Source organism: Ranitomeya imitator, chromosome 2, assembly GCF_032444005.1.
Source record: "Ranitomeya imitator isolate aRanImi1 chromosome 2, aRanImi1.pri, whole genome shotgun sequence".
Taxonomy (NCBI): Eukaryota; Metazoa; Chordata; class Amphibia; order Anura; family Dendrobatidae; genus Ranitomeya; species Ranitomeya imitator.
Window position 1 is genome coordinate 508654875 of NC_091283.1, and position 12545 is coordinate 508667419.

General features: G+C 44.4%; 1 protein-coding gene across 1 annotated transcript; it reads left to right on the plus strand.

Annotated features, from left to right (window-relative positions):
• The first annotated feature begins 348 nt into the window (after positions 1–348).
• LOC138666711 (gastrula-specific protein 17-like) lies at positions 349–3102 on the plus strand. Its single transcript, XM_069754897.1, has 2 exons — positions 349–725; positions 2986–3102. The coding sequence occupies exons 1-2, from the start codon at positions 354–356 to the stop codon at positions 3100–3102; spliced, it is 489 nt and encodes a 162-aa protein (XP_069610998.1). The 5' UTR covers positions 349–353.
• Positions 3103–12545: the final 9443 nt, after the last annotated feature.

Sequence of the window (12545 nt, forward strand, 5' to 3'; positions counted from 1 at the left end):
TAAATTGGATGAGACTCAGCCATTCAAGTCTATGTGTGCGGAAAATAAAATTGGATGCCTTACTGAGCCACCGTATGAACATCCAATTTTTACACGTACATTGCACTTCTGTAACACAGGAAACTGTAAATGGTCCTGTAAATTATTAATAGCTGCTGAGGATCAGGAGTCGCAGGTCTGTAATTTTTGAGAGCCTGCAGAACTAGAATAGCCATCATGACTGGATATCTGCAGGGTACCGAACTATATTCGAACAAAGATTTGCGGATTTTTTTCCTTCACATTCTTTTTTACATTCTTTATATTTTCCTAATTTGATATTGTATTTGCCTTTTACAGAGAAAGCATAAACCATGTCACAACAAAATAGGTCTCCCTCATTCCCTGGAAATCAAGAAAGGGTGATGTCACCGTATCTCACACCAACGCAGAGGAATTGGTCCCCCAAAACCTGGAGCTCACCCCAACAGAGCTGGCAGAGTAGAAACCGCTCATTATCTCAGACCAAGTGGAGCCCTCAACGCTACAACTCATACTCCAGTCCAAATGGATACTGGGGATCTCCGCAGCAGTGGTCTCCTAAACAACGGGGGTCTCCTAAACATTGGGAACCAACGATGAATTACCACAGAAGCTGGGGCTCCACACCGAAACCCCCCACATTTTCACCTGTTTTTAAACAAAGTCCACAGTATGGTTCAGTATTCCCTGAGGAAAAGACACAGGTAAGAGTTAAATATTTGGCAGATCTTAGGCACTACACCTTCATTAGATCATTATGGCTCCATTTGTAAAGTATACAGTTAGGGCCAGAAATATTTGGACAGTGACACAATTTTCGCGATTTGGGCTCTGCATGCCACCACATTGGATTTGAAATGAAACCTCTACAACAGAATTCAAGTGCAGATTGTAACGTTTAATTTGAAGGGTTGAACAAAAATATCTGATAGAAAATGTAGGAATTGTACACATTTCTTTACAAACACTCCACATTTTAGGAGGTCAAAAGTAATTGGACAAATAAACATAACCCAAACAAAATATTTTTATTTTCAATATTTTGTTGCAAATCCTTTGGAGGCAATCACTGCCTTAAGTCTGGAACCCATGGACATCACCAAACGCTGGGTTTCCTCCTTCTTAATGCTTTGCCAGGCCTTTACAGCCGCAGCCTTCAGGTCTTGCTTGTTTGTGGGTCTTTCCGTCTTAAGTCTGGATTTGAGCAAGTGAAATGCATGCTCAATTGGGTTTAGATCTGGAGATTGACTTGGCCATTGCAGAATGTTCCACTTTTTGGCACTCATAAACTCCTGGGTAGCTTTGGATGTATGCTTGGGGTCATTGTCCATCTGTACTATGAAGCGCCGTCCAATCAACTTTGCAGCATTTGGCTGAATCTGGGCTGAAAGTATATCCCGGTACACTTCAGAATTCATCCGGCTACTCTTGTCTGCTCTTATGTCACCAATAAACACAAGTGACCCAGTGCCATTGAAAGCCATGCATGCCCATGCCATCACGTTGCCTCCACCATGTTTTACAGAGGATGTGGTGTGCCTTGGATCATGTGCCGTTCCCTTTCTTCTCCAAACTTTTTTCTTCCCATCATTCTGGTACAGGTTGATCTTTGTCTCATCTGTCCATAGAATACTTTTCCAGAACTGAGCTGGCTTCTTGAGGTGTTTTTCTGCAAATTTAACTCTGGCCTGTCTATTTTTGGTATTGATGAATGGTTTGCATCTAGATGTGAACCCTTTGTATTTACTGTCATGGAGTCTTCTCTTTACTGTTGACTTAGAGACAGATACACCTACTTCACTGAGAGTGTTCTGGACTTCAGTTGATGTTGTGAACGGGTTCTTCTTCACCAAATTAAGTATGCGGCGATCATCCACCACTGTTGTCATCCGTGGACGCCCAGGCCTTTTTGAGTTCCCAAGCTCACCAGTCAATTCCTTTTTTCTCAGAATGTACCCAACTGTTGATTTTGCTACTCCAAGCATGTCTGCTATCTCTCTGATGGATTTTTTCTTTTTTTTCAGCCTCAGGATGTTCTGCTTCACCTCAATTGAGAGTTCCTTTGACCGCATGTTGTCTGCTCACAGCAACAGCTTCCAAATGCAAAACCACACACCTGGAATCCACCCCTGACCTTTTAACTACTTCATTGATTACAGGTTAACGAGGGAGACGCCTTCAGAGTTAATTGCAGCCCTTAGAGTCCATTGTCCAATTACTTTTGGTCCCTTGAAAAAGAGGACGCTATGCATTACAGAGCTATGATTCCTAAACCCTTTCTCCGATTTGGATGTGGAAACTATCATATTGCAGCTGGGAGTGTGCACTTTCAGCCCATATTATATATATAATTGTATTTCTGAACATGTTTTTGTAAACAGCTAAAATAACAAAACTTGTGTCACTGTCCAAATATTTCTGGCCCTAACTGTATCTAAAAATACTATTCATTTAAGGGGTTATATACTTCAAAATAGTCTTCTGGAAATAGTGTGTTCTTATCCATGGCACTTCGAATGATGCCAAGTTACAATACCCACAGAAAGAAGATTTACATTGGCACTGCCGTCGCTATTTAGAAGCATGGTTCATCTTTTAGATATTACGTTTAAGAGGGGAAGAAATTAGCTGCACTCATCATATATGACAAAATCTTCTTCTTTATTAGTATTTGACGTTTCGAACAAGTTACAATACCAGCCACAGCCTATGTGCAAAAGCAGCCTTGTTTATGGAATGGGGCATTTTTTTAAATTTGTTAATCAGTAGGGCACCTTTAATACTTTGTTTAAAGCTTCAAGAGTGAATTTTCACCCCAAGTCTTTGCATCTCACAAGTTTGATTATAGGTTGACAAAAAGTAGAATATCCTTAAAGCTTTATGTGGCACAGATTGCAATTTCCTAATGTTCCGCTATTATCCGAGGAACAGTTCTGATATTTGGACTCTGCTCTTCTCCAGCAGGTACATTTCCGAAGAAATCACAAGGACATCAGTCAATACTACAGACCTTCTATGGTGGAGGATCCTTGGGCAGAACTAGAGGCAAAAGCTACCGGTTCAGCAGCAGTTTCTACATGATAATCATTTTTTTCCTGCAATTAACAGAAAAGTAACAGGACAATACATTTGGAATTCCCTTTAACCCTATGAAGGCATCGAAGACGGACATGAAATTTACACAAGCATCATAAAAGCTAAACCTACTTCAGCAAGACAAAAGCTGCACACTATGAGGACTGGCCATTAGCAGCCTGATCTGAGGGTCTTTTTGGGTAAGAGGTTACGTATAGATAAGAACATCAAGCATTATCGCCACCATGTGGCTGAACAGAAAACTACAAATCCTTTTTCTCTGTAAACTGCTTTGGAGGCCAAACATTTTACTAGCACACCCAACACAATTTTGAATCTTAAAAGGAATGTATCATAAACAGTATCTAACAATAAAAATGCCAATTAAACATATACAGTGGGGCAAAAAAGTATTTAGTCAGTCAGCAATAGTGCAAGTTCCACTACTTAAAAAGATGAAAGGCGTCTGTAATTTACATCATAGGTAGACCTCAACTATGGGAGACAAACTGAGAAAAAAAAATCCAGAAAATCACATTGTCTGTTTTTTTAACAATTTATTTGCATATTATGGTGGAAAATAAGTATTTGGTCAGAAACAAAATTTCATCTCAATACTTTGTAATATATCCTTTGTTGGCAATGACAGAGGTCAAACGTTTTCTGTAAGTCTTCACAAGGTTGCCACACACTGTTGTTGGTATGTTGGCCCATTCCTCCATGCAGATCTCCTCTAGAGCAGTGATGTTTTTGGCTTTTCGCTTGGCAACACGGACTTTCAACTCTTTCCAAAGGTTTTCTATAGGGTTGAGATCTGGAGACTGGCTAGGCCACTCCAGGACCTTGAAATGCTTCTTACGAAGCCACTCCTTCGTTGCCCTGGCGGTGTGCTTTGGATCATTGTCATGTTGAAAGACCCAGCCACGTTTCATCTTCAATGCCCTTGCTGATGGAAGGAGGTTTGCACTCAAAATCTCATGATACATGGCCCCATTCATTCTTTCATGTACCTGGATCAGTCGTCCTGGCCCCTTTGCAGAGAAACAGCCCCAAAGCATGATGTTTCCACCACCATGCTTTACAGTAGGTATGGTGTTTGATGGATGCAACTCAGTATTCTTTTTCCTCCAAACACGACAAGTTGTGTTTCTACCAAACAGTTCGAGTTTGGTTTCATCAGACCATAGGACATTCTCCCAAAACTCCTCTGGATCATCCAAATGCTCTCTAGCAAACTTCAGACGGGCGCGGACATGTACTGGCTTAAGCAGTGGGACACGTCTGGCACTGCAGGATCTGAGTCCATGGTGGCGTAGTGTGTTACTTATGGTAGGCCTTGTTACATTGGTCCCAGCTCTCTGCAGTTCATTCACTAGGTCCCCCCGCGTGGTTCTGGGATTTTTGCTCACCGTTCTTGTGATCATTCTGACCCCACGGGGTGGGATTTTGCGTGGAGCCCCAGATCGAGGGAGATTATCAGTGGTCTTGTATGTCTTCCATTTTCTAATTATTGCTCCCACTGTTGATTTCTTCACTCCAAGCTGGTTGGCTATTGCAGATTCAGTCTTCCCAGCCTGGTGCAGGGCTACAATTTTGTTTCTGGTGTCCTTTGACAGCTCTTTGGTCTTCACCATAGTGGAGTTTGGAGTCAGACTGTTTGAGGGTGTGCACAGGTGTCTTTTTAAACTGATAACAAGTTTAAACAGGTGCCATTACTACAGGTAATGAGTGGAGGAAAGAGGAGACTCTTAAAGAAGAAGTTACAGGTCTGTGAGAGCCAGAAATCTTGATTGTTTGTTTCTGACCAAATACTTATTTTCCACCATAATATGCAAATAAATTGTTAAAAAAAAACAGACAATGTGATTTTCTGGATTTTTTTTCTCAGTTTGTCTCCCATAGTTGAGGTCTACCTATGATGTAAATTACAGACGCCTCTCATCTTTTTAAGTGGTGGAACTTGCACTATTGCTGACTGACTAAATACTTTTTTGCCCCACTGTATATATATATATATATATATACACACACATATATATATATATATATATATACACACACATATATATATATATATATATTTGTTCTGACTGTAAATTTTTATCTTAATTTCCGTATATGATAATGGGACAGTCACTACGCTTCTGTTAACAGCTCTCAGAACTATTCTTTAGTGCACCCACACGGACCCTGGACCGCAATGGTTAGGCTCTGATTCATTGACTTCTATAGGAGTTTTTTTTAGACATGTGTGTTAGAACCTTTCCCAGAGCACTCACGCTGAAGTCAGTGAGTTGAACTGAGTTAATTGGCTGTGAACTCCCAGGACCTCTGATGGAACTGTGAGCATGAGAACCTTCTCATGCTCGCAGTGAAGTCAGTGAGGTGAAAGGAACCAGCCTGGGAATATGGCACATTACATGACCACTAGGGGTGTGACCTACTTGTCTTCATCAGACAGGAACTAATCTGTGCGCATGTCCCTGTTGTGGAGCACACCGAAGCATCATTTCCGGTGCCTAGACATGACGCATGTGGGTCAGTGACGTCACCAGGGATTCCCCATGACCCGCACCGTCAGGATGGCAGCAGGAGGTGATGCAAGTCCTGGCGCAAATAACACGATACATGCGGAGCATCAGATCGCGTTTATGCACACCTGTGATGAGAATCTTTTGAGGGACAACAGGGACACAGAACTAATTATGGCCCCCTGAGGAAGCCAATGCGAAACGTGCATTGGGGCTGTGTGCGTGGTACTACAAGTGCGGAATAATGGGCAAGAGCCTTAACGGGTTATGGGCATACATTTAATAGACATGCTGCCAATGAGACTGTGGATACAATGCACTACTTATATTTTCGTACCTCCTCAGCATTATGTTATGCATTTTCACTATGTTAGGCACTAAGGCACTGTCACTTTACATAAACATTTACTGCACAATAATACTCTCCCTTTCATAACTACGCTTGTGGTATATATGCCCTTTCTGTACCCGAATCTCTGCTTTGAATAGCTTTATTGTTGATACACATTTAATACATGTTTTTGATTTTGTATTTAGAATAAAGCATACGTTTTTTAACCTTATTCATGTTTTTGGTAAATGTAGATTCATTAGAGTCTGTGTCATTATTTCAAAAAAAGGAATTTATTCAGGGTGTGTGTATTTTTTTATAACATCACTAATTTAGATTGTGAGCTCCATTGGGGACAGCGATGATAATATGTGCAAACTGTAAAAGCGCTGCGGAATATGTTAGCACTATATAAAAATAGGGATTTTTTTGTACTCTCCGTAAAATCCTTTTCTCCGAGCCAATCATTGGGGGACGCAGGACCATGGGTGTTATGCTGCTGCCACTAGGCGGACACTAAGTTAACACATAAAGAATAGCTCCTCCCCTGCAGTATACACCCTCCTGCTGGCTCTAAGTGAAGCAGTTTGGAAACAAAGCAGTACGAGCTTAACAATTAATAAGAATGAACTATGTCAAACCAAGTCAACACAGAAAAAAAAACTAAAGCCAATAAGCTAACAGGGTGGGTGCTGTGTCCCCCAATGATTGGCACGGAGAAAAGGATTTTACGGTGAGTACACAAAAATCCCTATTTCTCCTACGCCTCATTGGGGGACACAGGACCATGAGACGTCCTAAAGCAGTCCCTGGGTGGAAAACAATCCACTGCAATTGCTCCTTGTACTACTGCAATTGCTCCTTGTACCCACAAGTTACAGATGCAGCACTGCCACCTGCAAAATTCTTCTGCTGACAGATGCATCTGCCGAGGCCTGAGAATGGACATGGTAATGTTTCGTAAAAGTAGGCTGGACCAAGTCGCCGCTCTGCAGCCGCCTGGTGCCGGATGGCCCAAGACGCACCCACTGACCGAGTAGAATGAGCCTTAACTCCTGCTGGGACGGAGTGACCTCTAACTCGGTAGGACTCCTGGATAGCTGAACGAATCCACTTGGCTATCTTAGCTTTGAAAGCAGCTAGACCTTTCCTTGGCCCTTCCGGGAGCACAAACAGGGCATCTGACCTGTGGAAAGACGCTGTCCTTGAGACGTATCTCCTAAGAGCTCTCACCAAGTCCAATGTGTGGGGAGCCTTCTCTGTGCGATGTACTGGTGCCGGGCAAAGTGAAGGCAAGACAATTTTCTCATTGAGGTGGAAAGATGAGACAACTTTCGGTAGAAAAGACGGGGATGTTCTGAAAACCACCTTATCCTGGTGAAAAATGAGGAAAGGAACTAGGCAAGACAAGGCCGCCAGTTCGGAGACTCGTCGGATGGACGTGACCGCAACCAGGAAGGCAACTTTCCATGACAGAAGAGACAGGGAAACATCAAGCAGAGGCTCAAAAGGAGCCTCCTGCAAGGCTCCGAGGACCAAATTAAGGTCCCATGGTTCCAACGGAATCTTATAGGGTGGCACCACATGGGAGACTCCCTGAATGAACGTCTTCACCTGTAAACTGTTGGCAATTTTACGTTGGAACAGGACTGACAAGGCTGAAATCTGCCCTTTGAGAGAATTAAGGGCAAGACCTTAGTCCAAACCCGACTGAAGGAATTCGAAGATGGAAGGAACGGAAAATTCAAGAGGAGAGCGTCCACGGTCCTGGCACCATGAGAAGGTCTTCCAAATGCGAAGATATATACGCCTAGATGTAGGCTTTCTAGCACTGATCATGGTTGAAATGACTTTCTGAGAGAAGCCTGCCTGTCTCAGCACCCAGGACTCAACGGCCATGTCATCAAACACAGGGCCTCGGAGTTCTGGTGGTAAATGGGGCCCTGGGACAACAGGTCTGTGCGATTCGGTAATCGCCAGGGGACATCGGCGACTAGTTGAACTAGTTCGGCGTACCAGGCCCTGCGCGGCCAATCTGGCGCAATGAGGATTACTGGTATCCCCTCCGCTCTGATCTTCCTGATGACTCTCGGCAGCAAGGGAAGCGGGGGAAATATGTATGGAAGCTGGAACTGATGCCGCGAGTGAACGAGTGCATCTGCCCCGATGGCTGCCGGATCGTGGGACCGAGCTATAAAGTTGGGAACCTTGGAATTTAGCCGTGACGCCATCAGATTCACGTCCGGGGCTCCCCAACGAAAGCAGATCTGGTGGAAGATCTCCAGATGGAGAGACCAGTCTCTGGAGTCGAGACCTTGGCGGCTGAGGAAATCTGCCTCTCAATTTTCCACTCCCGGGATGAGAACCGCTGATATCAATGAGCGGTTTTCCTCGGCCCAACGAAAGATGTGGCCTACCTCGGTCATGGCTGCCTTGCTGCGTGTTCCCCCCTGCCGATTGATGTATGCCACTGCCGTGGCATTGTCAGACTGAATCCTGATGGGATGACCCATCAGGAAGGGATGAAATTGAACAAGAGTCAACCTGATTGCCCGTATTTCCAGGATGCTGATGGGCAGGCGTGCTTCCTGAAGCGACCAGCGGCCCTGAGCAGTGTGATGGTGGAACACTGCTCCCCAGGCCAGAAGACTGGCATCTGTTGTCACAACTAGCCAATGTACTGGGAGAAAGGACTTCCCTTGATTCAGGGAGGACTTCAAAGTCCACCACCTGAGACTGTCTAACTCCCTGGGGAAGAAGGAAACGACGATCGAGAGATAACGAGTTCCTGTCCCACACAGCCAGGAGAGCATGTTGTAAGGGGCGGAGGTGTAGTTGAGCGAATGGGACCGCCTCCATAGCTGCTACCATCCTGCCGAGGACTCTCATACTGAAACGTAGAGAGTGAGTATGAGGTTGGGAGAGCTTCTGAGCTTCCCGCTGTAAGACTGGGATCTCTTCCGGGGGAAGAAGTACCAACCCCTGGGACGAGTCCAGTATCATTCCTCTAAAGGAAATTCGCTGAGCCGGTATTTGCAGTGTTAAATGAGCATACTCACTACCCAGGACAGTGATAGTGTCAATATTTCTGTCCCAATATAGGCTTAAGCTGTATGCCTAAGACCTCAACCAGGTATATAACAAGAAAAAAACCCAAAGCCAGCTCACCAGGCAGCCTCAGCAGGTGCATGGAACTTCCACGTTGATCCACGTAGTGTTAAGTAGAAAGAGGGAAAAAACTTCATTCCAGCTCCAAAGTTTAAAATTTTGATCCTTTATTAGTCCATGATAAAAACATAGGCTGAGTAACTCTCCATAGCACAGTAGGAAACGAGCAACGCGTTTCGATCTTTACAGATCCTTGTCAGACAAGAGACACTGTACATTTGTATCTATTGATAAGCCCTTTATCTATGTGTCATGCTACTTTATGCAATATATGTCTAGGAGTGGTGGTCATTGGTCCTGTATTCAGGCTTTTTTAAAATGGTTTTATCATGTATTTGTCTTTTAGGGGTGCAATTAAAGTTTTCTTGATGTTTTGTATATTCCATGCGTGTGCATACAGTTATTGGTCTAGTCTTTTTCGCTCATCCTCTTAAAGGACACGGCATGATCCGTTTTAGATAAAGGTTCCTCCTTAAGTTTCAAAGCCTTATTCACTGACTCCTGATCGTGATGAAATTCCTAATCTAGGGACGTGTCAGAATCGTTCTCTGAAACAGGTTCTCTGCTAGCCCCAATGGAAGGGGAGCGAGAAATGTAGCTCTCTGAACCCGAATCATGGTGATGGTTTGGGGATATGGCATGAGTCCTTTTTCTGGAAGGGCGAGAGCTTCTTGGCAAGGTACGACTCCTAGAGTACAAGGGGTTTTGAGGATCGGAAGCGTCGTCTGTAAGAGTGCCCTGGTTTGAGTAGGGTTCTCGGAACGATTCTAACGCTTTTGCCAGGGATGCCATAGACCGGGTAAGGGAGGTAGCCCACTCAGGGTGACCAGGCTCACTAGGTTCGGTATCAGTAACAGGTGGTTCCTGAACAGTCGCAGGTTCACAAGCGGTGCACAATGCAGTATTGTGACCCCGGGGTAATGAGACCTTACAAGACCTTGTACATCCAGCAAAAAATACAGTGTGGGTTTTCCCAGACTTTTTGTGAGGCCTTGAGACATAGTAACCTTGAAGAGAGCGCTTACTAGCAGGGGAAGGGTTAAGCTATGTATCAGCAGCTTACCCAGGTCCTGTGTCTTGAGTCCCCAGGGAAGGTCCGCTATGTATGGTCCTGAAGGCTGTATATCGGTATCCAGAGATTAGGAGGGCTGGAGCAGCGCTGCAGGATCAGCACTGGGTGTACCAAGATGGCCGTCGAGATCTGTGAGAACGCTTCTCATGGAACGAGAAGCGCTGGAAAAGATGGGCTGCGGTAGTTCCTGGTGGGCGTGGCCAAGGACTCAAGCCTGTATGAAGGAGAAAAGCCGGGGACTAAATTTGAAAAACTCTCCGTTGCGGCCTGCGGCGTCGTGACCGCTATTAGTGCCATCCTGAGGTGCGCTCCATCAAAAATGCGCGCTGTGGACCACCCACGGACCAGGGCATTAGCCCTGTTAGAGGTGCGGACCTTCCATACCCCTGGACCAGGACTTCCCCAGCGCCTCAGACCCCGCAGTGTACTCACAGTAGATGCGGTGGGCCGGTGCTCAATCCACCATCGCCATAGTCAGGGAGGGGGTGGAGAGCTTCTGTCGCCTTGCATCATCCGCTATGTAAGTGTTGATGCAGAGGGGGGCTGCACGGACGCCATACATATTATGTCCGGCTGTGCACCTGGCTCCAGGAGAGGTAGATGGAGGGCTACTCCATGTGGTCGCCTGCTATGGAGGGGAGAGATTGGAACGCGAAGGAACCGTCGCCCGTAAGGTGAGCTCAGGGCTGGCATCCAACGTTGCAGGAAAGGATACGAGAGGAACGTTCCACGTACTTGACTGTTGATGGTTCGGGGGAGATCGAAACCTAGAAAGGGTCCGTCACCCCCATTCGCTCTGTTAAGGAAAAATAGAATAAAAAATAAAAATTAAAACAGACCCAAGTGCCTCCTACAGACACTAAGCAAGAACTGGTTCACTTAGAGCCAGCAAGAGGGTGTATACTGCAGGGGATGAGTTATTCTTTGTGTTAACTTAGTGTCCTCCTAGTGGCAGCAGCATAACACCCATGGTCCTGTGTCCCCCAATGAGGTGTTGGAGAAATAAAGATTATTTATGGGGTTAGTAATGGGGGCGTCTGTTCACCTGTGACCGGAGATGAACTTTTTATTTGACGTGGGAACCGCAGCTCTCTTACTGGCTGTAATGATCTTAACACCGATCATGCAGATGACAACGTGGCAAACAGTAGATGTTTGGGTCCCCCATTCATCTGAATGGGGTCTAAGGTCAGGTACTCTTCTTGTACCTGAAGCAAACATTTTTTTTTTTTAACTGTTTGGCTGAAGCCGCCAAACCTGAACATACAGGGGTTCACCCATCACTAAAGGGAACGGTATTTTCAATAAAGGTGAATCAATAGTATATGAGACTATAAGAAACTTTGTAATATATCTTCACAGAGAATTCTACTTCTTTCTTCACTTATGAGACACTTCCCCTGCCTCCTGAGTTTGTCATCCACTCAAAAACAAAAACTGCTCAACTCCCTCTTGATCAAGACAAGATGAAATGCCAGTACAGTGAGGGGTCATATTACAGTCTATTATGATCAGAGGGAAGGAGGGGGAGAAGTAAGGAGCAGAGTGAGAAAACACTCACAAAAAGAGAACATTGAAATTTCTAATAAATCTTCTACCACACCCCAGAACTAGATTCACATCTACACTGCTTAGTGCTGCAGTAGAATAGACTCCATGCTGCTGCTGGTCTCTGCATAGGAATGAAGAGCAGGAATCCATCTCTATGTGCTGTGATGTATATGGAAGACATCAAAACGTGTAGTCTCCTCCTAATAGCTTAGAGTCAATTGCAAATTAAGTGTCAGACCCTGCAGAGAGGAAAATTTTTGAAAATGCAGCATTTACGTCACATAATGATCAGAAATAGTGTTACTCTTTTAGATGTCCCTGTGTATTATACAAAACAAAGGAGAAAGACACAGCTACTTGTAAAAGTTTAATCTGAGTTTGAATCAGCAGCAAGCACACAACACTGAAAAGGCTGAGAAAGCGTTTTCAACTATTGCTGTGGCATAATATACAAGAATCCATCATGTTTATGTAACATCACCCAAAATTAAAGTAATAGCAGCATGGCCCCCCTCCCCACCCCTTACAGTGGTACTTCCAGCTCAAAAGCAGAAAGGCTCACACATCTGCCAAAATAGTGACACTGTTGAGAGCCCAACCATAGTCTCATTTTCAAGGACCAGAGATTTTATCACTTACTTACATAATTTTTTTCTACATATATATATATATATATATATATATTACAGTACAGACCAAAGGTTTGGACACACCTTATTTAAAGATTTTTCTGTATTTTCAGGACTATGAAAATTGTACATTCACACTGAAGGCATCAAAACTATGAATTAGCACA

Excerpts from the sequence above, each read along its gene's own strand:
- LOC138666711 (XM_069754897.1), top strand. The coding sequence starts at position 354 with ATGTCACAACAAAATAGGTCTCCCTCATTCCCTGGAAATCAAGAAAGG. Across the intron at positions 726-2,985 it reads TCCCTGAGGAAAAGACACAG|GTACATTTCCGAAGAAATCA; the intron begins GTAAGAGTTAAA and ends CTTCTCCAGCAG.